Genomic DNA, 25,070 nt, shown 5'->3' with positions numbered 1-25,070 from the left:
CTGTTAGGGAAGGACAGCTGAATGTGCTCAATAGATCTCCAGGATGCCTACTACCACATAATGATGGACAAAGCATCAAGGAGTTACTTACGCTTCTGACTGGGAGCCAATCATTACCAATTTCGGGCGCTGCCCTTTGGTCTGACCACAGCCCCCCCAGTGTTCACCAAATGCATGGCAGTAGTGACAGCTCATTTGAGACTTCAGAGAATCCAAGTCTTTCCATATCTGGACGATTGGCTCCTGACCGCCACCACCAGGCATCGTGTAGTTCAATCCAGAGATTCCACAATCAAGCTCTGTTCCCAAATGGGAATCTATAAACTGGGAAAAATCCTCAACTTTGCTCACTCAGTCTGTAACCTTTATAGGAGCAAACATAGACACGGTTTCTATGATAGCCAGACTATCTACAGACAGAATACAGAATCTTGCACAGCAAAGTTACAGGATACTTCCTCTTCGAAGTGTCAAAGCGAAGGTGGTGTTGCAGCATTTGCTACAATGGCGTCGACCATAACCTTGGTACCATTAGCAAGACTACATATGAGGATACTCCAATGGCTCCTGTCATAGCAGCGGTCCTATCAGCAGTTGCCTCTGCATCACCAGATACTGATCACAGATTCATGCAAAAAGGATCTCTGCTGGTGGATTCAGCCAGGTCATCTTACCACAGGGACTCCCTTTGTACCGCACCAACCCATTGCCACTGTGACCACGGATGCCTCCCAGATAGGTGGGGGGGGGGGCATTATCTAGGCAGGGACTGTCCAAGGCACATGGCAAGATCAAGAGGCCCATCTGCATATCAGTGTCCTAGAGATGAGAGTGATGATTCTAATGTTGCAAGAACTTCACGACTTTCTCCCTCTAGGGACAATAGCTATCCAGACAGACAACAAGTCGGTGGTTTGGTATCTAAACAAACAAGGGGGAACCAGATCATACCCTTTATGTCGAGAGGCCCTGCGAGTTTGGAACTGGGTGATTTCTCCCCAACGCTTTCTCATTGCAACACGCATCCCGGGAACATCCACCGTGATAGCGGACAAGCTAAGCAGGGCAATATTGTTAACTCACGAATGGTCCTTCAACCAGAAAGTAGCCCTTCTGATCTTCCACAAGTGGGGACAACCCTGCTGCAATCTCTTTGTCAGCCCCATCAACACCAAATGCAGCACCTATTTCTCCCTCATTCCCCCTCCGGGAGAGTCTCCAAGAGATGCACTCATCCACGATTGGTCCCCGGGACTCCTTTATGCTTTTCCTCCTTTTCCACTCATTCCCAAGGTCATACAGAAAGCAATGTTGTTGGGAAGCAAACTTATCCTCATCACTCCTTACTGGCCTCATCAGATTTAGTTCCCTTTTCTCGAGCCTCACCTGTTAGACTATCCATGTAGTCTGGACCCAGTGCCAAACCTCTTGACACACGTCAGGTTCTCTTCACCCCCAGTCTCCACACACTCAAGCTGACAGCATGGCTGCTCCAGTTCCGTCACTAGTCAGGCTTCATGATCTGCCTGCAGCTGTAACCCATATTATTACGTCTTCTCACAAGCCTTCGACTAGAAAATTGTATCACAGTAAATGGAAGAGATTTTCTATATGGGCACATAACAGAGAAGTAGATCCATTTACAGCTCCCATTACTATTGTTTTAGAGTTCCTTTCAGAACTCTTTCACCAGGGTTCTGCAGCTGCTACACTCCGAGTTCAGCTAGCAACAATATCCAGTTTTCATGTGGGGATTAATGATTCCAATCTTATGTCTCACAAACTGTGCAAATCCTTTCTTAAAAGTTCCATGATGTTAAGATCTCCTGTTCAAGACCCTATTCCTCCCTGGGATCTAAATCTAGTCATGTCTAGACTTACTTTGCCACTCTTTGAACCAACCCATAGTTGTCAGTTGAAATTCCTGTCTTGGAAGAGTCTTTTTCTGGTAGCAATAACCTCAGCCAGACGTGTTTCTGAACTACAAGCTCTATCAGTTAAACCTCCATATTTAATTTTTTCACAAAGATAGGGGTTCTCTCCAGACCAATCCTTCTTTTGTCCCTAAAGTCTGTTCTCATTTTCACTTAAACCAAACAATCGAATTGCCAGTGTTCTTCTCTAATCACACCAATAAAGCAGAGTATAGATTCTATCAATTGAATGTGCATAGGCAACTGTGTTGCTATATCCACAGAACCAAAGGTTTTAGAAAATCAGAACAGCTGTTTGTTTCGTTTGCTGAGTTGAAAATGGGCTTGCCAGTTTCTAAGGTCACACTGTTGAATTGGATCTCTAGTTGTATTTCCTTCATTTATACTTCTCAGGGAAAGGAGTTGCCCATTAAAGTGAAAGCGCATTCTACCAGGTCTTTTTTGACATCTGCTGCCTTCCAAGCCAGGACGCCAATTGATAATATATGTGCAGCAGCAACATGAGCTACCCCTCATACCTTCATTTCCCATTATAAATTGGATTTAACTTGCATGGGGTAGAGCCTCGTTTGGTTCCACGGTACTCAGGAGTATTTTCCAGTGAGCCACCCATTCAAAATGCTAGGGACGCTGTCCCACACGTAATAATGGAGGCGAGATATGACTACATAACATAAAGAAGTTATGTGCTCACCATAACTTTCCATGTATGTAGTCCATCTCGCCAAACATTATTACAAACCCACCCACCAGCCCCCTTCCTGGAGGATCTGGAAACAGTTTTTCTTTTTCTACAAGGGGCACCTTTATTACAGTTTATTCTTCCGGACCTTTGTCCTTTTTTTCTATCTTATTCTTATAGACTAGTAGCAAACAAGATCTGGGGAATGTGCTCATGCACCATGGGATACCTCCTAGCCGCGAGCCAATCAGAAGTTTTCAGGCTTTCTAAAGCGTCTGAGTCGGAGCCAAGGATCGGCTCCGAACCCACACGTAATAATGTTTGGCGAGATGGACTACATACATGGAACGTTATGGTGAGTACATAACTTCTTTTTATTGCACATTAACTTGTGAGACCACCTGCATCTGTTATATTTTAGCAAGTGATAACTAAAAAGTAGTTTAATAAGGAAGGATGAGCTGTGTTGTCTAGCAGAACCAGAAGTGAGAGATTTAACAGCAGAATGCATATACACACAAACACACACACACACACATATATGATGTGGAATTAACATTGTTGTTTTTAATGCAAAGCATTTTTTTTTGTATTTTCAAACATCTCTTTAGGTTCAAGCTCAGCCACAGACTGTAACTCTGTCCCAGGCAACCAGCTCAGGACAGCAGCAGGTCCAGGTGATTCCAACAGCAGCACAAGTGGTCCAGCAGAAGTTAATACAACAGCAGGTGGCATCAGCACCGGCTCAGATCCAGACATCCCTTTCCCAGAACCCAGCACAGGCACCTGCCACCTCTGATGCTCAGGTGCAGCAAACTAAGGTACAAATGAGAACAGCACCTGCAGTGCGGTTGAAAGCACCCAACAAACCAAGTTGAATGCCATAAAAAAAGACAAACTTTAGGAATGTCATCTGCAGTTCTTTATGGGACTTTAAAAAGCTCTTCATATGAAGTTGGAATGTTGTTAGGTAAGCTGCAGCATACCTGAAGTGTCAGGGCAGCTGTTTGCTGATAGGTGTGTGCCACCTAATGGACCAGATTATACACAGACTTGGGAAACACAAAAAAAAATAGAAAGTTTGTAAAGCATACTTTGTGTTTAGGCCATGAGTGGGCTTTGAATATCTTTGTTACTAGAGGAATGTGCAAGATTGCACCAGCATGATTTTATTAGACTTCATTGCATCACCAAAAATGACTTGTCAGGATTATTCCTTGTTTCCAGGTTGTTCTTCAGCATGAGAAACAGCATTTGGTGATGTAAATGTGTTGGTCTTGTACTCCAGCATAGCATTAGAGACCAAATCATCTGCAGTAATTTGTGTAAGCAAAACGTGCATCCATACTTAACGTAACAGGTGAAGTCTAAAAATCATATTTTGTTTTAGAACATTTGGTGCCCTTTGAGATGAAAGGACCCCTATTTTCAGTATTTATCATCTCATGTTTACAGTTGTCCACTTTCATCTACTCTGAATGGGTTATTAAGGTTGATTTTTCTGTGCAGTTGTTCTGGATGTGGTCCATAATTTGAAATCTCCTGTTATATGGATTCACTGTGTTTTGTTAAATGCCACTAACTAGCCTTATTAGATTCCATCGTTGTGGTTATGGATTAGGTTGGGCACACAATAGGTTTATTGTACATCATTAAGAATTTACCTTTCTTGGGTAGGGAGTCTTTCCTTCCTGCACCGAGGAAGTAGGGTATTTTGGATTGAGTTCTGAAGAGAACAAGCTAATGTCTGACATAGTTTTATGTTTAAAAAAGACTATTAAATGTGAAACCATGTACAGATGAATGTATAAAACTGACCGCATTTAACTTGCTCTTAAATTGTAAATCTTGCAATTACTAACTTATTTTTCACTGTTTAGTATACTTCTGTTCTTCCCCAAAGTAGTATCCCAGTATTGTTTACTGTTGGTCTTTAAATATTTTGGTAGGAAGCTCAGTGGGTATGAGCCAACTGAGTGACTATTAGCTGTCCTGCAAATTGAAAAAAAGAGTGATGTTTTTTAAAGTTTGGAGAGGATGAAGTTTGATGAAGTTTACATTTTACTGGATTTCTTTAAGCAGTGACACTTGACTTTACAAACATTGTAAATGTTTCAGCTATTTCTGATAGATTTTTTTTGTGAAATAGTTCAAAGGAAATGCCTTTGCTGGCTCAGTTCTGTAATTCTTGTAAATATGTATCCTTACAATGCCTTTTGAGTTAGAATCATGGAAGTTCTGTAGTTTCTGTAAGCTACACTAGCAGGGCAGTCTGTCATTATAGCTGTGGTAAGAAAAAAAAGTAAGAACACCGAACATTCTGGAAATGTGCATACGGAGTGTTTGTGTTTTTTTTCCGTGGCCGTTCCACCACTGAAGTCCTTCCTGCCAGACATTGTCAGGTTTAGTGCAGATTTCATTTTTCCTTTTGCAATAATATTGTTGCATCTGTCTTGCGATGTGTTTCATAGGAAAACTTTGAACTTGATTTTATTCCTTTATTGTATGTTTTGTTAGTTACAGTCCCTTTGTAAATCCCTGACACAGCAGCAGCAATGGAATCCTGAATTAATTTGTCTTTGGTGTCAGCAGAAAGTTTGTTACAAGGCTGCATGATTACTGCATACAATTTCATGGTGAGCAGCTCAGGGTGACAAGTATGGACTTTGTCACCCTCAGTCCCTCTAAGGCAGGAAAGCCGTTAGTTGTAATGAGTAAAAATATAGGCCTTGTTGTTTCACTATGAATTGACCTTCTAATTTACAGCCCCTGAGAAATCCAGGGTTTCACAGTGTGGTATTCCATGCTGTGGAGCATTGTATTTGCATGGGACCCCTTGTCATGTGTCCTCTGCCCACCAGGCATTTGGCAAAGAGCTTTGCTGGCTATACTTCGAAGCACAGGTGCTGCAGTTTATGACTAGATCTCAGTTTGTCTGATTACATAAGCATCCAAGAGTGGTTAGAAGTCTTTATTTAAAGGACAGACCAGAGTCATGCTGTACCCCATTTGAACTGGTAAACATTGTGTTTCAGACAGTTAATGAAGTGTTTCTGTAATGTGTAGTGATATACAGCACAAATTAACACAGAGCATGTGTTGCTGACTTCTTTCTGGTTAGCTTATGTAGTCACATAGTCAGTAATTTAAGTAAGGAATCTTCACATATAAAGACTGTTTTGTACTGCTTGTGGTGACTGTAGCTGAACAGCAGTGTACTAGTTTGGCAGAGATGCATTAGCTTGTGTTCTTCCACCATTGCACACAGATCTAAAAGGACAGATTTCTGTTTTTTATTACATAATTGTACATCACTGACAACTGGGCATTTTTCATTGATGCAAGTCATTCAGCTAGAACCTGTTATTTTGGAGTTTTAGCTCTGAATAAATATATGAATGGGCTGCTTCAATTTTCACATTTTTTCAAGTTTTCTGACAAGGAGAAGCACAAATAATGATGGTGCCATAATGAGTTCTTCAGTCCTTAATGTGCTGTCTGGACAGAAAATATCCCTGCTTAATGGGGTTCCATTTAGTATTACCGTCAGTAGTTTACCAGAAAAGCCATACTGTGCTTATCTTCCTATTTGCTTCTGCACAGTGTTAGGTGTAGCACCTACCGTCAGAGGTAAAGGCTGCCATTATCATGTCTAAAGGCTTATTCTTCTGTCGGCTTGATCAGCTTGTTTTCCACACCAGCCAAGCTAGAGGGAAGGTATTAAGGATGATCCATAAGAAATAGCAGTTGCATTTTTTTTTAAGTGGCAGTAGTTGATTCCCGATTTGAGTGTTATTCCCATCAAAGGATAGTAACCATTGGTGTTACTATAGCCTTTTCTGGACAGCCTCAACCAGTGCACTGTTATATTTACAGAATTCCTGCCAGGGAATGTCAACAAGTATATATTTTAAAATAGTTCCATTAGTATGGTCTGTCATTCTTTTGCAGTCTGTGGAAGGCATGCCCCATCCTTTCTCATATTTTTGTCTCAGCTGATCAATGTCCCTCACATCTGAACAGTTCTAATAACCATTTTATTACTTTTATGCAGGTAAGCTTATTTTTTCATTGATGAGCATTTTTAAACAGTGTTTTTATGCTGATTTGGCCAAATCATAGAGAAAAGGTAGATCTTGGTCACTGAGCTGATAGGACTTCGCTTGAGCCACTGGCACCATCATAATCCCCATTAGCAGTGCTTTGGTCATCCTCAATCCACTGTATCCTAAACCATTTTTCTTATGGAGAGAAGAACAAGTAGCTATACCCCCTACTGTACCCCATAAATCAGATTACCTAATAAAAGCTGTTGAGCTTTCTGCTACCATTAGATCTTTGATGAATCATGATAGTCATAACCTTGCCATAATGAAAGACTGCCCAAGTTAGGATGATGATATCAACAGGTGGTTCTTTGAAAATCCTGTTGAAACTATTGTTGGATGATCCTTTGTCAAGCATAGAAGTTATATTTATATCCAACTTGATACAAAGGTTGCTAGTGGCATTAAAATTAGATGGGCCAAGAGTAGGGTTTCACTCACACGGAGATCTTCTCCTGTGCTGATGGTGTAGAGGAGTGGACCAACATTCTGATTAAGGAGGTAGGAGAGGAAGGCAGACTCTTCCTTTCTAGCAACTGCCATCCAGATCTTTTGATTTGGGGTTTCTTCTTACCTTTGTAAGACTTCATGGTTTGATGACTCATCTAAATTCCTAACACATGTCATGGAGGATTTCAAGGATAGTTCACCTGTCTTAATCTTCTAAAACCTGCGTCTGAGGTGGTTTTCCCAGAGTAATCCACTGGGGGCAAGTAGGGTATTATGGAAGGAATAGTAACGGCCTTTTATTTCCTTTTAAGGCAAATATGGTATCTCCTGGTAGAAGGCTTCTCCATTTTGGCAATACATTTTCCATCTACTTCTGTGGTGTTAAAGGTGGCAGAAGATTGGCAGAAGGTACTGTTGCATGTGAGCAGTCTGTGTACAAATGAGATTTCCATGAGGCTGGATGACTTGAGGATGAGAGGGTCTGTTTAGCATAGACATTAGGTGTTTTCATCTTTATCTCATTGGGTTATTTATGATGTTCCTCCTCATTGATGTATATGAATGCCACCAATAACATCAATGTTGTGAGTCTTGTGATGCCTGATTCTGCTTGAGAAACATGTGCATTGCCACAGATGTTCAGGTGCACATTGTGATGTACGGCATCACCTTCTCTGAGGCATGTATGGCTGAAGTGATCAAATTCTTCAGGAGTGTTTAAGTAGCTTACTTTCCACTGAGAAATAAAGGAAAAAATTAATAGAATGGGACAGATTCAGACCATGTAAGAAATCAGTACCAGTTTGGGGATCCAGGAGAACTCAGAAGTGTTGGTCCTAGATGGTGACCTTAACGTCATTGACAGAGTGGGCATTGACTCTCCCAGGCATCTGTTAGTGCCAACAAGTCTATATCCCTGCTTTCTAAAAAGGTGCCCATACACAGGCCCTTTTTGCTCAGTTGTGCATTTGATGGTTTGCTCTACCACTTTCATCTGTTAAACTGAGAAGTGGTCTGAGAGGAAGTTTTTCCTTCATGGTCTTCAGCATTCTGTCATAGTTGTGTGTTATGGCTGAAATGGGTCTACTTTGAATATACCACTACCCTGATTAACAGACCTAAAGAAATAAATCCATCACAGCACTGCCATAGAATAGTGACCTACTTCAGCATTCTTACCCAACTTTCTAAATAGATTTGCAAATTAAAATCAAGGAAACTCGAATTCATTGTAAACCATGAAAGTGTTAAACTGGTTTATCATTCGTATAATGTTCAAGACACTAACAGTTCGGTTCCTTTTAGAAAGTTGTATATTCAGGTTTGGTTTTGTGCTTTCAGCAGTTAAAATGGATATAGTTACATCTGGTTTCACAATATATATTGCCGAATCTAATCTTGAGGACCCTCCTTGATGAGTCGTGTGGTTTAATTTATCCTTCCCATCAGTCAGCATTTGACATCTTTTCTGGAAGTTCCCATGCTTGTGATAGACATGTGCTTTTGAAAAATACCATGATGTCATGTGTCCTGTACATAAGCCTAGTCACTCCATGTGCTAGCCGCCCTTTTTTTTGTCACCTATTCAGTTTAGGTTTGAACTTGTTATTGGTAAAAGTTTTCTGCATGTGCAAGCCCTTTGTATTTATTTTTAGAAGTTTCTGAATTCTAAATCTAGTGGAATGGTTCCTTTCAATACACATGGCATGTGCTAGAGTTTGAATCTGAGACTTCATTAAGAACATTGCAGCCTGTAACCCTAGAGGTTGGTCCATATTGTCCATGACTTTCCAGTGTCAGACATTCATCCCCATTTAGCAAGGTCTGGATCATGCATTTTCCCTTTATTTCTGTGGAGTATTTGGAAAATGAGGAGACCTTCTTCCACCCTACAGGGAAAATGCATCGCGCGGTATCAGAGATATATTTTGCCCTACTTGGTTCTCATTGTATCCACTCTCATCTCTGACAGACATTTTGAGCAATGGTTGCAGGACGTGCTGAATGGCTTCCTGTTTAGGGTCCAAAGACTTCCATGACAGAGGCCCCCTCCCCTTTTTGTGGGTTCCTTGTCTTCCTGGAAAAAACAATGCTCTGCAGACACCTTAAGTGCAGGGCTAGGAACCTTGTGCTTGCTCCTGCCTGCATAGTGGATGGACTGTCTTAAGAGTAGCAAGCATCTCTCTGTCCTTGGTCCCACCTGCCGTGATCATGGAGAGCAGCTGAGCAGCCTGCTCATTTAAGTTCAGTGAGAGAACAACCCTGATGAAATGGATAAAAGGGGAAGTGGATCCATTGGTTACCCCATTTGCTGCCGGTTTTCACCTTCCCTGTCCTCTGTGTACTCTCCATGGTGGGAACTGCTGGAGAGGCCCAAATTATCTTAGCAGGTCAGATTCTTTTCCTGTGGGTGATAAAAGCTGGCACTTTTGCTTGGGAGAGCTAACATACTTTTCTGCCACTCAGTACTTGGGAACTTTTCTGGTCCTCTTTTAAAGTACCCCCCGATAATATTTGTTAGAAGATCTGCGGGGATTCCCCCTCTCTCTCCTCCCCTACTTTATGCATTTAATATATCTTTCAGTGATTTCTCTGCATGTCTCTAAGGAGTGATGGTCGTATGCTGGTATGGTATTTTAGACTGTTTAATCTCCAGTGCCTTCTCACTGCTGGCCTTTGGAATGAGAGACAGGAAGATATCCTTCTGTGTTTCCATCCTGTTAGGTTGTCCTGCCTAGGGTTCCTGGTATAAGGGTTGCCCTTATGGGGATCTGCCTTGCTGTATGTTAGCAGTCAAATGGGGTGCCTTATTCTGGCTGCAGAGTCCTTTTGGATTCCCATCAGGAGAAGTCTGTTCTAAGTTTGTACTCTTCCTCTCCTTGTAGATTTCCAGCAGCTGGATCATTCCAGTATAATGAGTTCCTTTAGCATTGTCTCAGATATGCTCCTCCGGCATTTTTGGTGAGGAAGGAGGGGTAGCTACTGAGATCAGACTGGGATCCATCCCCTAAAATGAAGCTGTTTGGACTCTGGGAGCATGTTGTCCCTTCTCTGGAAGAGTTATGGTCCTGGCCAAATGCTGCTGCACCAGCACACGAGATGGAGAGGTGTGGGAAGGCCATATTTTGTTCTTGGGATTCCCATTCCATAATCTGTCCCATCTTTGTTTAGAGATATAGTTCTTGCTCTGTCTGGGTCCTCAGGAGATTCACCTTCCCCTTCCCAATAGAGGGATGCTGTTCTCATGTCTGTTATGGAGATGGTGTCTGTCCTTCTCAGGTCCCTTCTTCTTCCTTCCTGTGAGCAAGAACTGGGAGGAATGATGTGACCTTTCATTCTCCTTAGACATGTGATCCATATAAGATCCATTAAGTATGGCTCTGTTCCTAGATCGACTGCTAATATGTCAGTTGTTTTCCCAGGTTCAGGGTGGCCAGAATGAACTTTGCTGTGAAATTCTTTCTTTGTCATTGGCACCATGTTTGGGGTGTGCTCAAGCACTACAGCAACTGCTTTCTGTGATGACATAATTTTGCCTCTTCCAGTGTCTGGATGTTTGAGTGCAAATTAATTACTCAAATTTCACATTTTCTCTGTGATGGACTCTGGGTCCATTTCACTTCATGAGTATTTCCATAAAGCTTTAAAAGTCCCTTTCCTTATTCTAGCACACAGAATCCCATTCCTTAGGCTGAGAGTTGATTGTCACGGATATTCTTTTCAGGGTGTTATGATTCCAGATGCATCTTATCTGGCTCAGGGAAGCTCCATGGTGCCAACTAGGAATATCCTACATATACTGGGATGTTATTGTAGTAGTTATGTCATTTTTCCATTTTTTTTTCTTTCAAAGTACCACACGATCTGGTAAACAGTGATTCATCCTCAGCAAAAAAAATAAAAAATAGGACAAACTCTCATCAACCATCCATAATGCCTGTGGTCTGCTAGCTTTCCACTTCTTTTTCACAGCTAATGCCCTGATTTCCAGAACAAATGTGTCGCTTTTTTTCCCTCCTTTTCTTATTTTTTTCATTACAGTGCATCTATCTTCATCGATCAAGGTAATCTTTCCACCTCTTACTTTACTGGTTACCATCCATTTTCCTTCTTCAGTGCTGGTGCACAGACCTTGTGGCATGTTTTCCTAACACCAAAACCTCTGTTCAAGAAGTGTGCCTGTGGGCATTGAATTGCATCCTGTAACAAGTACTGTTGTGTTCTTAGCTTTGGTGAACAGCACAGCCTTTTGAAATACCCTATATTCCACAACTTTAATTGGTTCACTTTTCTCTGGCTTGTGGATGAATTATCAGTTAATTTTATAAAGCAAGCCTTTTCCTCCCAGTGTGCACATACCAGAACTAGACCTGACAGAACTCCAGGGTCTTTTCAGGCTATGAGGGATATCCACAGGCTAAAGCTTTTCTAGTTATAAAAACCTCCAGCTCACAAATCACCCATTCCCTCATGACAGGGGCCTCTGGTATGCCTCATGTCTTTTTCTTCCTTAGCAAGAGCAGACACTGAGAACTTTCACAATGCCATGAAGAATATTTTTATTCACTCACAAAGCCTTCAGCTTGTTATTTGCAAGCTAATGTGGCAGTGATAGTTGATTCTTCGTGGGCCTAGTTGCAGTCAACTCAGCTCAGCTCTGCCAGCTTGTTGTCACCTTAAGTGGAGGTGGGGCAAAATGCTGGTGGTACTTTCTACCAGCACCAGGTAAAGAGCATGTCAGTTACATGTTGCTTCTTGCAGCCAAAATACTGTGGTCCTCCCTGCCATACACCTGTGTACTTTCCAATGTCAGTATTGTCATTATTCACTGTTAGGAAGCTAGTACTAAGTCACGAATCCTCCTTGTCAGTCCATCATCCATCATATAGCCATATACCAACAGAGGTTGAAATGATGCTGCCTGAGCAAAGGCATTTGGTATCCCTAGCACAAGTGCTGGTGCCAAGTACCTTTCAGCTTCCCAGCATTGTATCTGCTGAGTCTTCTACTGATGTCCTATCATCTCCTCCCTGTATTAGTGCCCAGTACCCTCTTCACAGCATTGTCAGCACCCTTGCTTGCAGTGGCCTTGGCTTACCTGCCACTACCAACACAGTTATAGGTCAGTTTGTAGCCCGATTACCAGATTAGTGCCACAGGTGCCTGTTAGTCCTATTTTTGTAGCTGCTCACCAGATCCTGCAAGCTAAAGTACCTTTGAAAATCCAGGTCATAGTACCAGTGGAGCACTGTGCTCAAGGTCAGTGCTATCCAGTTCCTGTAACTAAGTCTTCCCAGAAGCAGACTGCACCAAAAAGACCTTCATCATCATCCATCTCAGACTCCCATTAAAGACCCTGGAAGATACTAGCCAACTGTCAACCCTTGGACTAACTGGAAGGAGTCCCTACAAGTGACGTGGATGTTGAGGCAGGTTCTGTTTGTCTGAGGTCACCTCCTGAGGACACCAATTTTAAAGAGTTCCCCTGCTTTAATGTAGGTAAAAGAGGGGTGGCCCACAGACCAGATTTCCTCACCCCCAGAGAAGGTTGTATAAGATGTGTGGGGTACAACCCACATCTCCTGGATGACCCTGCCCTTGGTGGACTTACTGAGACTTACTCACTTAGTACACTGCTGGAACACCAGCCCGCATGACCAGGAAGGCTGACTGGGTTTATCACCTTCCTGTAAACTGTGTGGTCTGGTCAGATATCCCTGTGCCTGCAGCAGCCCTGAGAAGGGTTCCCCTCCCTGTAGAGCCCAGGCATTTGTTTAAAAGGCAAGCAGTCTGGGACAGAAGACAGGCTGTGAAAGCATACCTTCGTCTTAAGAGCCTTATCCTTGCTGTCACCTGCTGGACATAATCTATTTTCAGAGGGACCTTATGGACTAATAAACTTGTAGCACAGGACTTGCCAGACAGAGAGACAGAAACGATCATGGCCAAGGCTACATTGCTCTATTTTCTGCCAGACCACATAGATAGTCCATGTGATTTGTAACATGGCTTAGTTTTCAGCCCTAGTTGTTACAGCTAACATAGTAGTGAGTGGGCATGCCTGGCTCAGGCTTACAGATTTTGCTAAGGATATGAATGTGGTATTTATGGACTTTACATTTACAGCACCCCTCTTGTTCACTGTGGAGGACACCATGCAAAACCCTGACAGCTGTGGAAATAATGTTTTAGCTTTCGTCAAGGTTATTTGCCATAACTCAGATGAGCCAATTTTGATGCAGACCACAGCAACCTTACAGAGCGTAGGGGGGCAGAAAGGCGCCAGGGCTCCTAAAACAGTAATAATGGCAACAGAGGCAGACAGAAGTATTGCCACTCAGGGGGCCAGTGGATAGTTCACAAAATGACAGCAGCAATCCTGTGTCCTTCACCCACCTCTTCCTGTCTAGAAGCAGTAGGGGAGATGCTGTCCCTGCGCTTGACTGACTGGTATCAGATCACTCTTTATAACTGGGTCAGGGATATAGTAATTTCCAAAGGTTATTATATTCTCTTCCCAGAGTTACCCTTGCAGTCCTATTCCTTGCCAGATATCTCAAGAAATAGGCCAAGCAGGAGCTACTTACTGCCCTAAGAAAAAGATCCATCTAAGAGGTCCTTTTGGGCCAGACGAGTCAATGATTTTATTCTAGATTTGGTATCAAAGAAGATAAAGGACTTTGGGCCAGTACTGAACCTCAGATGCCTGGATGAATTTGTGGTAAAGCAGAAATTTTGCATAGTTTTGATATGGCCAGTCTTCTTATGTATGTTGAGGAAAGTACATGTGCTCTTTGGACTTGCAAGACTCCTCCATACACATTGTAATTGTCTAGGAAGTACCCGTCGTTTCATGTGGGAGCCAGTTATTTTCAGTTCAGATTCCTGCCCTTTGGTCTTGCAGTAGCCCCCCCCACAGAGTGCATGCCAGTAGTTGCTGCTCACAAAAGACTACAAAGCACCCAGGTGTTTCCTTGTGTAGGTGAATGGCTCATAGTTGAAGAACCAGGAGTCTGTTAGTTTAGTGCACCACATCCCTGACTAGACTCTTCATTCAGCAGGAAATCACTTTCAATTCCCCTACACAGTGCATTGCATTTTTAGGATTAATCTTGAATACTTTGGAATACAAAATATTTCTGGATGTATGCAAATATATGGCCCTGCATCTGTCCATTTGCCAACTCTTGCTGTCTCTGGTGCACTGAAGAGCTTGTGTTCGGGGTGGTGGGGTATGTAGTCACTGCCACTGATGTGGTTTACTTTGCCCTTCCGTATATGTGACCCCTGTATCAGTTCCTCTGTCTGCTGTCAGCACCACAAGCAACCCGTTTCTCACACAACTGCCATTGTACACTAGTGTGCCCACAATCTCCAGTGATGGCTGCTTTTCCCCAATCTTCCGTAGAGGTCTGCTTCTGTTGGCCAAATCTGTCGCAGTCATATGTGAGATGGATGCCACTGTCCTGCATTCAGTTACTGGATGTATATGTCTGCCCTAGGTACGCTGGGGTCTTGGACACGGCATCAATGTTGCAGGGTGTAGCATAGTCCTGCTAGTGCAGTCTCACAGCATTTCAGTGATTTGGTCCATTAACAAGCACGTAGGAATCCTTATGCTTTCCCCTTTGCAGCAGTGCCATAAAGCTGTGGGATTGGGTTCTTGGCCATCAGACTCATAGAAGTCATAGGAAATTCAAGGCATATGAGTTTTGTGGCCATATACACCTGGCTAGTAACCGTCCTTAGACTATAGTGCCTCTCTCAAGGAGAGCTAGGTCAGTCAATCCAGGGGTGATTTGTGAATACCAATCCAAACATCCATGTCACATTTGAAGGATGATAGTGTATCACACTACTTAAATTGCAGGAGGAAGTGGGGGAGATGCTGCATGATGAAAATTTCTCTCTACAGTGTTTTATTCATCTGTTGGTAGAGACTTGTATCTCTTGTTCTGGTATTGGTGAGGCCATTTGATTTATGGAAGTACAAGAGGTCCAGAACCATTGCATCCCTACTGGCATGGAGAGCAAGGCAAGGATCACCTCTTGGAGTCTGTAATATAGTAAGTAAAATTAGAGTGCTTCCAGTTCTTTACGTCAGCCTAGGGATTTTAAGCCACTGATCTTAGGAATCCCTGGAGTCTTTCTAGTTTGATATGTGTGTTAAGGTACATTTTATTCAGTGATTGGCCTAGTTACTGCTGAGTGTAAGGGGCCAGTGACCTCTTTATATTTGGATGATGTTCCCTTGGCAGTTAACTGTGTTAATTAGAAGGTCTTCCTGACTACTACTGTTACATGATGTCACCGTGAGCTCTTCCTGGTCACTGTACAGATTCTTGGGGAGTGTAGTACCTTAGCGTAGACAGGTGTACTAGGATTTTTGTTTGCCACAGGTGGTCTCTGAACCAAATCATAACGAGCAGAATATTTCACAGATGGGGTGTTTTGTCAAATGCAAAGAAGGCTTACAAAGAAGTGAAATGTGCACTGGGCAGCCATGAGGGGTGTTTCCCTTTTATCAGATCCTGTGGAACATAGCTACACAATTTGACCAGGGACTATGTTAGTGTTCTTAAAGGTGCACCTAGCTGCCATATTAAACTTTTAACAGGATTCTGGACTCAAAGTCAGCAAAGCTTTTCTCAAAGGCACCTTTCACTTAAGACAGACTACCTGTTTACAGTCCATTACCACCTGGGTCTTTATCGTAGAGAAGTTAATGCAGGCCCCCTTCGAACTGGCAGCTTAAGCAGACCTCAGATTTCTTTTATTGGAAAATCTGCTTTCTAGTGTCTCTTACATTTAATGGGTGGAATATTCAAACTGTAACCTTTGCCAGTTTTAGAAAATGTGGCTACTACTAAATCTTTCACTGTTCTTCTTAAGGTATTACTTTGTGAGAAAGAATTGAGAGAAGATGGGGTGGGATTCTGTGTGAGCCTTCTGTCTTTGCCACTAGCAACAAGTAATTGGGAGATTGGAATCTGTTTCCCAGTTTGCAGTAAACTCATGCCAGTTTTTGATTGATGTGTTGTACTTAGAGGTGTAGGTTCCTGTATATCAACCCTTCTTCATTTCCCCCCCTGCTCCTTTTCTCAGTCACATTAGAAGTCTAGTAGAAATTGATAAATGAGCATAGATCCATGCCATCATAAAGCTATGATTTGATGACATCTCTTCCATCCATTCCTCAATGGATGGGTCTTTGGACCTGACTTGGCCACTCAAGACTTTGGATCCAAAGATCAGGCTCCTCCCCTTGCCCAAAACTCTCTGCAGATGCTGACCTTACCTCAGATTTAGTTTTCCACTCTTTTGCTACAAATGTGAATCTCCATTGCTCAGGCTTGGGCTCTCCACAAGTAACTTTTTATATTTATCTACTTAAACTCTTTCCTTGAAAATTTTATGTTTGAGTTTTACTCTCTGGCTTTCTCCTGGCAGCTCTCGCCATTGGCACCCCCTTTTTTATTATTAGTTGTAAAATTAAAAATTAGTACAGCTCAGTAGTTAGTAGTGTGTGTTTTTCTATTTGAGGAGGAGGTGGTGGTAGTTCCTTCTTATTACTTTTTCTTGTTCTTGAGGTGATTTTGTAGCCATGTCATTTACACCTTTGGGGTTTAAAAATGTGTGGTCTGTGGCCACAAGACACCAAACTCTGATGCACACTCAAGTGTGTGTACTGTCTCAGGACTGCCCACTTAGGTGTTTCATGCTATACGTGCACTGTTTCTGGTTCTACTGCAGTCATCAAGTGTAAGAACAAGGTGTTGCTCAAGGAACTCCTTCTTCCCCTTCCTGTAGAATTGTCCCAGACTTGTTCTGCTGCCTATGAGGCTTCCCTTTCTACCAAAAGATCCTCCAACAGATCCAAGTGGAATAAGTCACAGAAAAACCTAAGGAGAAAACATAGGAGTCCAGAAAACACTCCCCAGACCATTCCTCCACTTTTCTTGCTTGTTTGGGCCCAGCACCCAAGTCATCTGAACCATCAGATCTGACACTTTTTTTTGAAACCTGTTCTTATCAGATCCAAAACACTTCCTCTCCCAGAACCGAGGTTTTCCCCAGAAGCTGGTTTCACTTAGGCTCCGCTCCCCATTTCTCTAAGAGAGACCAGTTCAGTGGTCCTCTAGGCCACCTTCTACTACCTCTTCCTTGCAGTCAGTCCGGTCAGCCAGGAGTCATTCTGAAGCAGACATGGACCGGATGATGAGGACATTTTTCGGGATCCAGATTCAGCTGGGGAGCTTAACTCCTTGCCTTCATCATGTCATAGCTCCTACCCTTGATCTGTTTTTCAGGTGTGGGCATTATATATCCAAGTGTTCCACGGAGTTTGTCCATGTTGGATCCAAAGACCTATTTTTTTTTTTCCATTTTATTGCTGTTTGCGATCCATCTGTCTCCAGCTGCCTTGGATCCAGAAAGATTTTTGGGCAGAAGTGTCATCACCAGATCTTGGGAAGATGGGTTTGACTCCAAAGCTTTTAGAACCATCTCTTCCTCTCAAGAGCCAGACAGCTCAGCTCTGACATCAGCCTTGTAAATTAGCTGGGCAGAATTTAATTTTTTTTTCTGGAGCAGTAGCCCTGGCACTGTCTAGAAAAGTTTGAGGTTATCTCTCAGCTTTGCCATTCATGGTGTCGAAAGAGCACTCTCCTTATTAGATGCGTGGACTTTTCTTACTCACCTGGTTCCACCCATCCCCCATAGAATACCCTTGGGTCCTTAGTCTCCTCATTCAGTCCTTTCAGGACACATGGGTTTATCTAGCCTTGAGATAGTTTGTATTGGGGAGCTCCCAACTCTTAAGAGTCTCCAGAACATCCTACCATGGAGGCTCCTCAGAAGCATATGTGTAAGAGGAGATGCATTGACCCCCCCCCCCTCCAAAAGTTATCAACAGAAGACACTGCCATCGATGAAGGGGAGTTTCACCTAGATCCCTTCTTGCGAATGTCTCATTTGGAGAGATCCTCAAAGTTTTGAGACAGAAAGGCTTGTGGTCCACTAAAATCCCTTCCCAAGAGGAGTCCATGTTTCTTAAGGCTTTCAGATCCTGCCCTGCTACATTTTGGGTAGTTCCACTGGCTGATGAAATGGTGGCTGTCATCTCTAAGTGGGCATGGAAGGAGCCAAATGTGGCCGAACCAATTCCCTGCAAACTGAACAAGTATTTAGTATCTACAAAGGACCGTCAGCACTGTAGTAAGGGTCCAGCCTTCAATTCCATGGTAGTGGCAGCTGCCACTAAGAAAGAGGTAGTGGAAGAGAGCTTGTCTGCCCACCCCCTAACAGACATTCCAGGAGGTTGGACAGGTTTGAAAAGTGGGTTTAGGTTTCATCTGCTTTCACTTAGGAGGGTGCTGAATTACTTGACACATGTCAAAAGATTCCAGAGGAATTTGAGCAAATTTCTGAATACCTTTCCAGGTCCATATCTGCAGAGGGAAAGAAGACCTTGCACTTGGCTACCCTACAGTCCCTTTCCAATGTGTCGATGCTTCTAATATCTAATGTGACAAAGGGCATTTTGAGAGTTTCTGGTACTGGCATTACTGTAAGGAGACATTTCTGTATGGGCTTCTATGACTTTGCGGAGCACTTCAAGGTGTCCTTTGTGAATGTCCCTTATGATGGCTCAACTCTGGACGTAAAGTCAAGGACATACTTTCCAGAAATTATCAAGATAGAAAGATCCTTTGTTATAGGAATATAGTTTTCTAGCCCCAGAGGTCTTTCTGTAGGAACTATAAAGGGTGTAAGAAACTATGGTTCTGAAAATCCCAAGGATTTTCTCCCAAAACCTGTGGAAATACTCTCCTGTGGTGGGATGAGGGGTTACTCAAATAATGGATATTGCCCTCACTGCAGGGATGGGCCACAACACCAAGGCTTCAGCTGAAAGGCCTTATCTGTGCTTCTTAATGGTTGCCCGACTGTTATACACTGGAGGCAGTCAGGGTGGTGCTTGTCACTGCACCCCAGAGCCTGCATATCTAACACAAAAGACACATGGGTGCAGAGGATCATAACTGGAGGCCATTCCATTCCCTTTTTGTTTATTCACAACATCAAAAAAGTAATTGAATGTTCCACCCTCTGAAATGCAAGCAGCATTTACAGAGTAGAAAAGCTGCTGAACAATCAGGTTATCGAAGAGGTCCCTCCAGACCAGCACGGATCTAGAACTTACTCAGGATTTTTGGTGCTAAAAAGATGGGATCTCAGGCCAATTTTGGACCTCTGTCATCTCAGTCAGTATGTCAGGCAAAGTACCAGATGGTCATGGTTCAGTCAGTTCTCCCACTGTTGAGAGTAAATGATTGAATGTGATCGATAGACCTTCAGTTGCATACAACCACATCAAGATGGACAGGTGATCCACTATGTTCCTCTGTTTTCAGCTGGGAACCAGTCACTTCCATTTCAGAGCCCTGTCCTTTTTATCTCACCACAGCCCCTCAGGTGTTCACTAAGTGTATGGCAGTAGTCACAGCCTGTCTCAGGCTTCAAGGTTCTGGGTGTTCATGTACATAGATGACTGGCTAATTTCTGCCCCTACCAGGAATATACTCAAACTCCTTGCTTCAGCTTTGCTCATGGCTGAGTATTACTGTGAACTCTGACAAGTTCAACATTTTCCCTGTTCAAGCAATTGAATTTATAGGAGCACACTTGGACACAATTTGTCAGATAGCAAGACTTCCTCAGAACAGACTGTCATCCCTTTACAAGCATACATTAGAGATTTTTCTCCTTCCAGAAACCACCTGCAAGATTGGGTTCTACAGCTGCTAGGCTCAATGGCTGCATCCAATAACTTGGTTCTACTTACGAGATATAAGTGCTTCAGTGGACCCTTTCAGTGCATTAGTCCATCAGACATCGATCTGAGTTTCCATATGCACCTAACAGATATATGCAGAACATATATCTGTTGGTGGTTCAAGTCCTGAATAGTAGCATAAGGTTGCTTATTTGTACTTCTTTACCCAAGGCCACAGTGACCACAAACACTTCCCAACTGGGGTGGAGGAGACATTACATGGGAAAAACAGTCAAAGGCATGTGGTCCCCCTCTGAAGCCAAGCTATATATCAACATGCTAGAGATGAGGGCGGTTCTACTAATGTTGTAGGCCTTTCTGGACTCCCTCCATCAAGGAAAGAGAGATCTATGCAGGTAGAGGCAATGTGTTGGTAGTCTGGTACATCAACAGAGGAAGCCTGATCCTGCTCATCATACCAAGAAGCATTGAGGGTTGGCAGTGGGCAGTATCTTCCAGCTACCTTCTAATAGCAATGTACATGCTGGGGAAATCCATTGCTGTGGTGTACAGGCTGATGAGCAGGTCTGTCCTCTTGCCTCATGACATGAGTGGTCCCTCAACCTGAAGGTGGCAGAGTAGATTTTTTTTCTCTCTGCCTCTCCCCACAACATCAGATGCAAGTCACCGAGGGATCCCCCCCACGGGCTCTTATATGCCTTCCCTCTAGCTCCTTTCATATAAAATTTTCTACAGAAAGCATTATAGAGGAAGATCATAGTTATTCTAATTGCCCCCTTCTGGCTCCACAGATGTGGCTCCCTTACCTCGGGCCTCATCTGTTAAACCACCCTTGGTTGGATCTCAGCCTGGATTTCCTTTCTCATCTGTCAAGAATGCCTCCCCAGACATTCAAGTTGTCAGATTAACTGTTTGGTTTCTACACTTCCAGTGATGGCTAGTTAGTCCAGGCTTTTGTCTTGAGTAATCCACATTCTTACATCATCCCAGAGACCTGTGAGGAAGATTTGCAAAAACAAGTGGAAAAGGTTTTTTATTTAGGCCTGTCAATGGAATCTGGATCCTTTTTGGGCTCCTTTTCCAGCAGTATTAGATTTTCTGGCTTCTCTCTTCCTTAATGGTGCCAGTTGTTTTTTATTTTTTTATTTCATTTTGAATTAAACATTTGTTTACCAGGAAAGTCCGATTTGGTACAAAGCCAATTTTCAGAAGAGGTCCGGGGAGAAACGCTCCAGATACAGGTCTTTGTAATGTGGGAGGAAACTAGAGCACCCAGAGAAAACCCACACGAATGCAGGGAGGACATGCAGACTCCGCACAGAAGGCACCCCAGCAGAGAATCAGACTGGAGAATCTTTTGCTGTGAGGCAACAATACTACTGCTGCACCACTGCGCTGTCCATGACATTCTGCCAAAGTTCAGTTAGCTGCTATTTCAAGTTTCCATATTGGAAAAAATCAATTCCCTATCACCTCTCTATTTAAAGCTTTCTTAAGGGCTACTTTCCTTTTTAGACCCCCCCCCCCTTGAGGGACTCATCTTCACCTTGGGATATTAGAGTTATGCTTCAAGCTCTAAGGCAGCTTGCCTTTGAGCATGCAGCCAGGGAGGATATCAAGTTTCTGACTTAGAAAATGTTATTTTTGGTAGTAGTTACTTCTGTGAGGAGGATATCAGAACTTCAGGCTTTTTCCTGCAAACCTCTGTTCTTTATTTTTTATAAGGACAGGATATCCTTACAGGCTAATCCTTTCTTTATTCAAACAGTAGCTACCAAGACTACTTTAAATCTGACCATCCATCTACCAGTTTTTTTTCCCAATTTTCCCAACAAAGGGGAGTACATTCATTGTACCAAAGACATTGTGAGATCTGACCATCTCTTTGGGTCTTAACATCCAAACTGGCTCTCGGTCACGAAGTCTCTAAAGTCACTTTACCTAGACGATTGTCTACTTCCATTTCACATGTTTATACAGGAAAGGACTTGACCCTATCCAAGCCCATCAAAGTTCACTTGATTAGATCTGTGGCTACCTGTACTGCTTTCTTTTCAAGGGCCTCCATTGATAACTTTCATGCAGCAGCTGCTTGGTCCAATGATCATGTCATCATTTCCCACTATAAACTGTATTTGTTCTGCAGAAACAGCACCTTTTGTTTAAGCCATTCTCTGAAATATCTTTCCATGAGACCACCCAAGGGTTTTATTATTAGCTGAGGAGACTGTGCCATCCATTGAGGAATGGATGGAAGAGAAACCAAATACAAAATTTATGTTCTCACTGTAATGATAGATCTGTGTTGTCTGCTTCCATTCTTCCTCAGCTACCCACCTTCCTTAGTACTACATTTATTGTTTTTGCTTCTAGTGTGACCAAACTGTCCAGTTCCTGAGGCTGTGTCTGTTCACTTTCAGCTCCAGACAAGTTTTTTAGTTAAGTGTTTGTGTTACTTTCTGATTTGTGAGAGAGACGTTATTTATTCTTTGTAGTTTCCCTTGGACATACTCTTTCTGAAGTAATGTTAGGGTCTGCAAGGGGTTATGGGTAAGCGGAGGAGCCAGAGCTTTGGATCCAAAGTCTTGCATGGCCGAAGTCGGATCTGAGTTCTGATTCATAGACCCAACTGCTGAAGAACAAAAGCAGACAACACATATCTAATGTTAGGGTGACTATATAACTTTTCAATTTTGCACTGGTATGGAACTTAAAAGAAGTGATGCAACTGCTGACCTAATTGATTTCCTAACCATCTGAACCTGCTCTTCTAGTAATTTGCAATATGCAGCCAAGGAGAAATTAGCAAGTGAAGGCACAGTTCCCCTCTAGAGGCAGCAGTACTTGAGCTGTGCCTGCAAAATGCTCTGTTGTGATCAGTGTACTGTCCCGGTGAGCAAACTAAATAAGCCTCCAGGGGGGTACCTCTAAGTGGAGACGTTATGGCATCCCCCAAAGATCCAGCAGGTCTGGCCCACTGTGAATACTGTCTGACTCTTGCCTGAGAGTGGAAGGCTGAAAGGCATTCTTGAGTAGGAATGAATAAGCTGTAGGGCTGTCCTCTGTCCCAGAAATACCCGTCTCTCAGAATGAATGGGACAGTTGGGTAAAGTTTAGGATGCCATCTAGAAAGGTTGGATGGGGATAAATATATATTTATTTATTTATGTGCAAGTTAATTAGTTTTATAGTTTTATTTTGAACATCCTTTGTTGCAGTTTTCAACAGAACTGATAAGATGCAAGTTATATACCACAAAAAAGTTAAAAATAAGTGAGCTAAGTATTATTTTCTAATTCTAGCAACCAAAAACATTGCATGAGTGAGAAAGCTTGCAGGAGGGATGTTAAGGCATGGATCAGTGCCAGCTGCATTCAGAGCTCTTCACAAATACCAGTTTTTAATCTTTTTTCTTCTATTCTGGATCAGCTACAGGCTCAGAGCACCATAGGAAGGGTACCACCACAGCAGATAAACAAGGGATTTTACTCAATGATGTTTATGGTCCTTGGAAACCAATTCTAGACTTGTCCTTACTCAACCTTTTTCTCAAGGTTCACACCTTTAAAATGCTCACCTTGCATCTGCTCCTGACCCTTATTCCCCACCAGGCCTTTATGGTATCCCTGGATTTGAAGCACATCTACCTGCACATTCCCATTCAACCCTGCTTCAGGAAATTCATAGGTTCCTTGCAGTTTCAGTTTTCTGCATTACCTTTTGGGCTTTCCACAGCTCCCAGGGTGTTCACAAAGTGTCTAGCTCTGGTGATTGCCCACTGCAGAACACAGGGTATTCAAATATCCCCATACCCAGACGACCTACTAATACTTCACCAGGACCGTCACACCATCTCCTACACCTGGTGACCAAAATCATGGCAGACTTGGAGCTCACTGTGAACCAGGAGAAGTCCCACCTGACCCCTCCAAAAGACCTAGTCTTCTTAAGGTGCAAGATAAGAACTGACAAAGATGCAAGCCTTCATTCCCTGCCAGAAGATAAAAGACCTCACCCATTACCTCAAAACTCTTCTCACTCTTCAAACATTATCAGACAGAGAAATCCTGAGAGCCCTGGGCCACATGGCATCCTTGATAACCATGCTCCCCTCTGGCAAGGCTGCATATGAGAAATTTCTACTGGGTACTGAAGACTCATTGGAACCAACATTCTCACCCTTTGGATATCTTTCTCCCTTTCCTACCATGCCTGAAAAAAGAACTGAAATGGTGGATTGCAGCCATCAATCTCAACCAGGGCATACCCTTGCAGATACCTCGGCGCTACCCTTACAGCAAATCTTCACAGATGCTTCAGACCTCGGTTGGGGGGGCAGTTCTACAACACCATCACGAGCTAAGCAAAGTGCAGGGAGAGTGGTCTCCACTCAGGCAAAGAGACCACATCAATACCAAAGAGGTGAGGACCCTTTACCTAGCATTATAAATCTTCTAAAAAGTCCTCCTTGATTTTGTACATATGTGGGGTATTCCTCAGGCAAATCTGTTTGCCTCCTCCCAGAACAGACAGATGCCTCTGTTTTGTACAAGGGATCCATATCCCCAGGCTTGGAAAGTGGATGCCTTCTCTTTCTCTTGGGCGGGGATGTATCTTTATGCCTCCCCCCCTTCACACTGATTCAGAAGGTCCTTCTGAAGATCCAAAGGGACAAACCAAAAATCCTGCTGGTGACTTCCTTTTGGCCAAGACAGCATTGGTTTCCCCCTGTTCACCTTTTAGCCAAGGGCAATCACCACAGGTTACCCTACCATTTTGACCTACTCGGACAAGACAAGGGGTCCCTACTACACCCTCAGGTGACTAATCTCAGGCTCACTTTATGGGTGATAGGGTTCTGATCCCTTTCAGACACCTATACTCAGAGGATGTACTCAGTGTTCTGCAGAGGCCAGGAAACCTAGTACCAGGAGAAATGATGTGGCAAAATGGAAAATATTCTCCAGGTGGTGTCAAAAGAAAAAACAGGACCTTTTACTCATTCCTGTACCCCCATGGTCCTTTCTTACTTGTGTGAGCTTCTACATTTAGGACAGATGTACTCTTCTGTTAAGGTCCACTTGTCTGCCATTTCTGGT

General features: G+C 43.1%; 1 protein-coding gene across 3 annotated transcripts in view; it reads left to right on the top strand.

Annotated features, from left to right (window-relative positions):
- EP400 (E1A binding protein p400) overlaps positions 1–21,173 on the top strand; it is a 3,509,270-nt gene extending 3,488,097 nt beyond the window's left edge. For all 3 annotated transcript variants that reach the window (XM_044065578.1, XM_044065569.1, XM_044065563.1), the window contains one exon: positions 3,228–21,173. In XM_044065578.1, the coding sequence (XP_043921513.1) occupies positions 3,228–3,494 (267 nt within the window). In that variant the 3' untranslated portion in view covers positions 3,495–21,173. The remainder of the gene's footprint in view (positions 1–3,227) is intronic.
- Positions 21,174–25,070: the final 3,897 nt, after the last annotated feature.

This window comes from Protopterus annectens, chromosome 1.part0 (assembly GCF_019279795.1).
Source record: "Protopterus annectens isolate FY-2018-M chromosome 1.part0, PAN1.0, whole genome shotgun sequence".
In the NCBI taxonomy this organism is placed as follows: Eukaryota; Metazoa; Chordata; order Ceratodontiformes; family Protopteridae; genus Protopterus; species Protopterus annectens.
The sequence above is the reverse complement of the archived record's forward strand: the minus strand, read 5'-3'. Positions and strand labels throughout refer to the sequence as shown.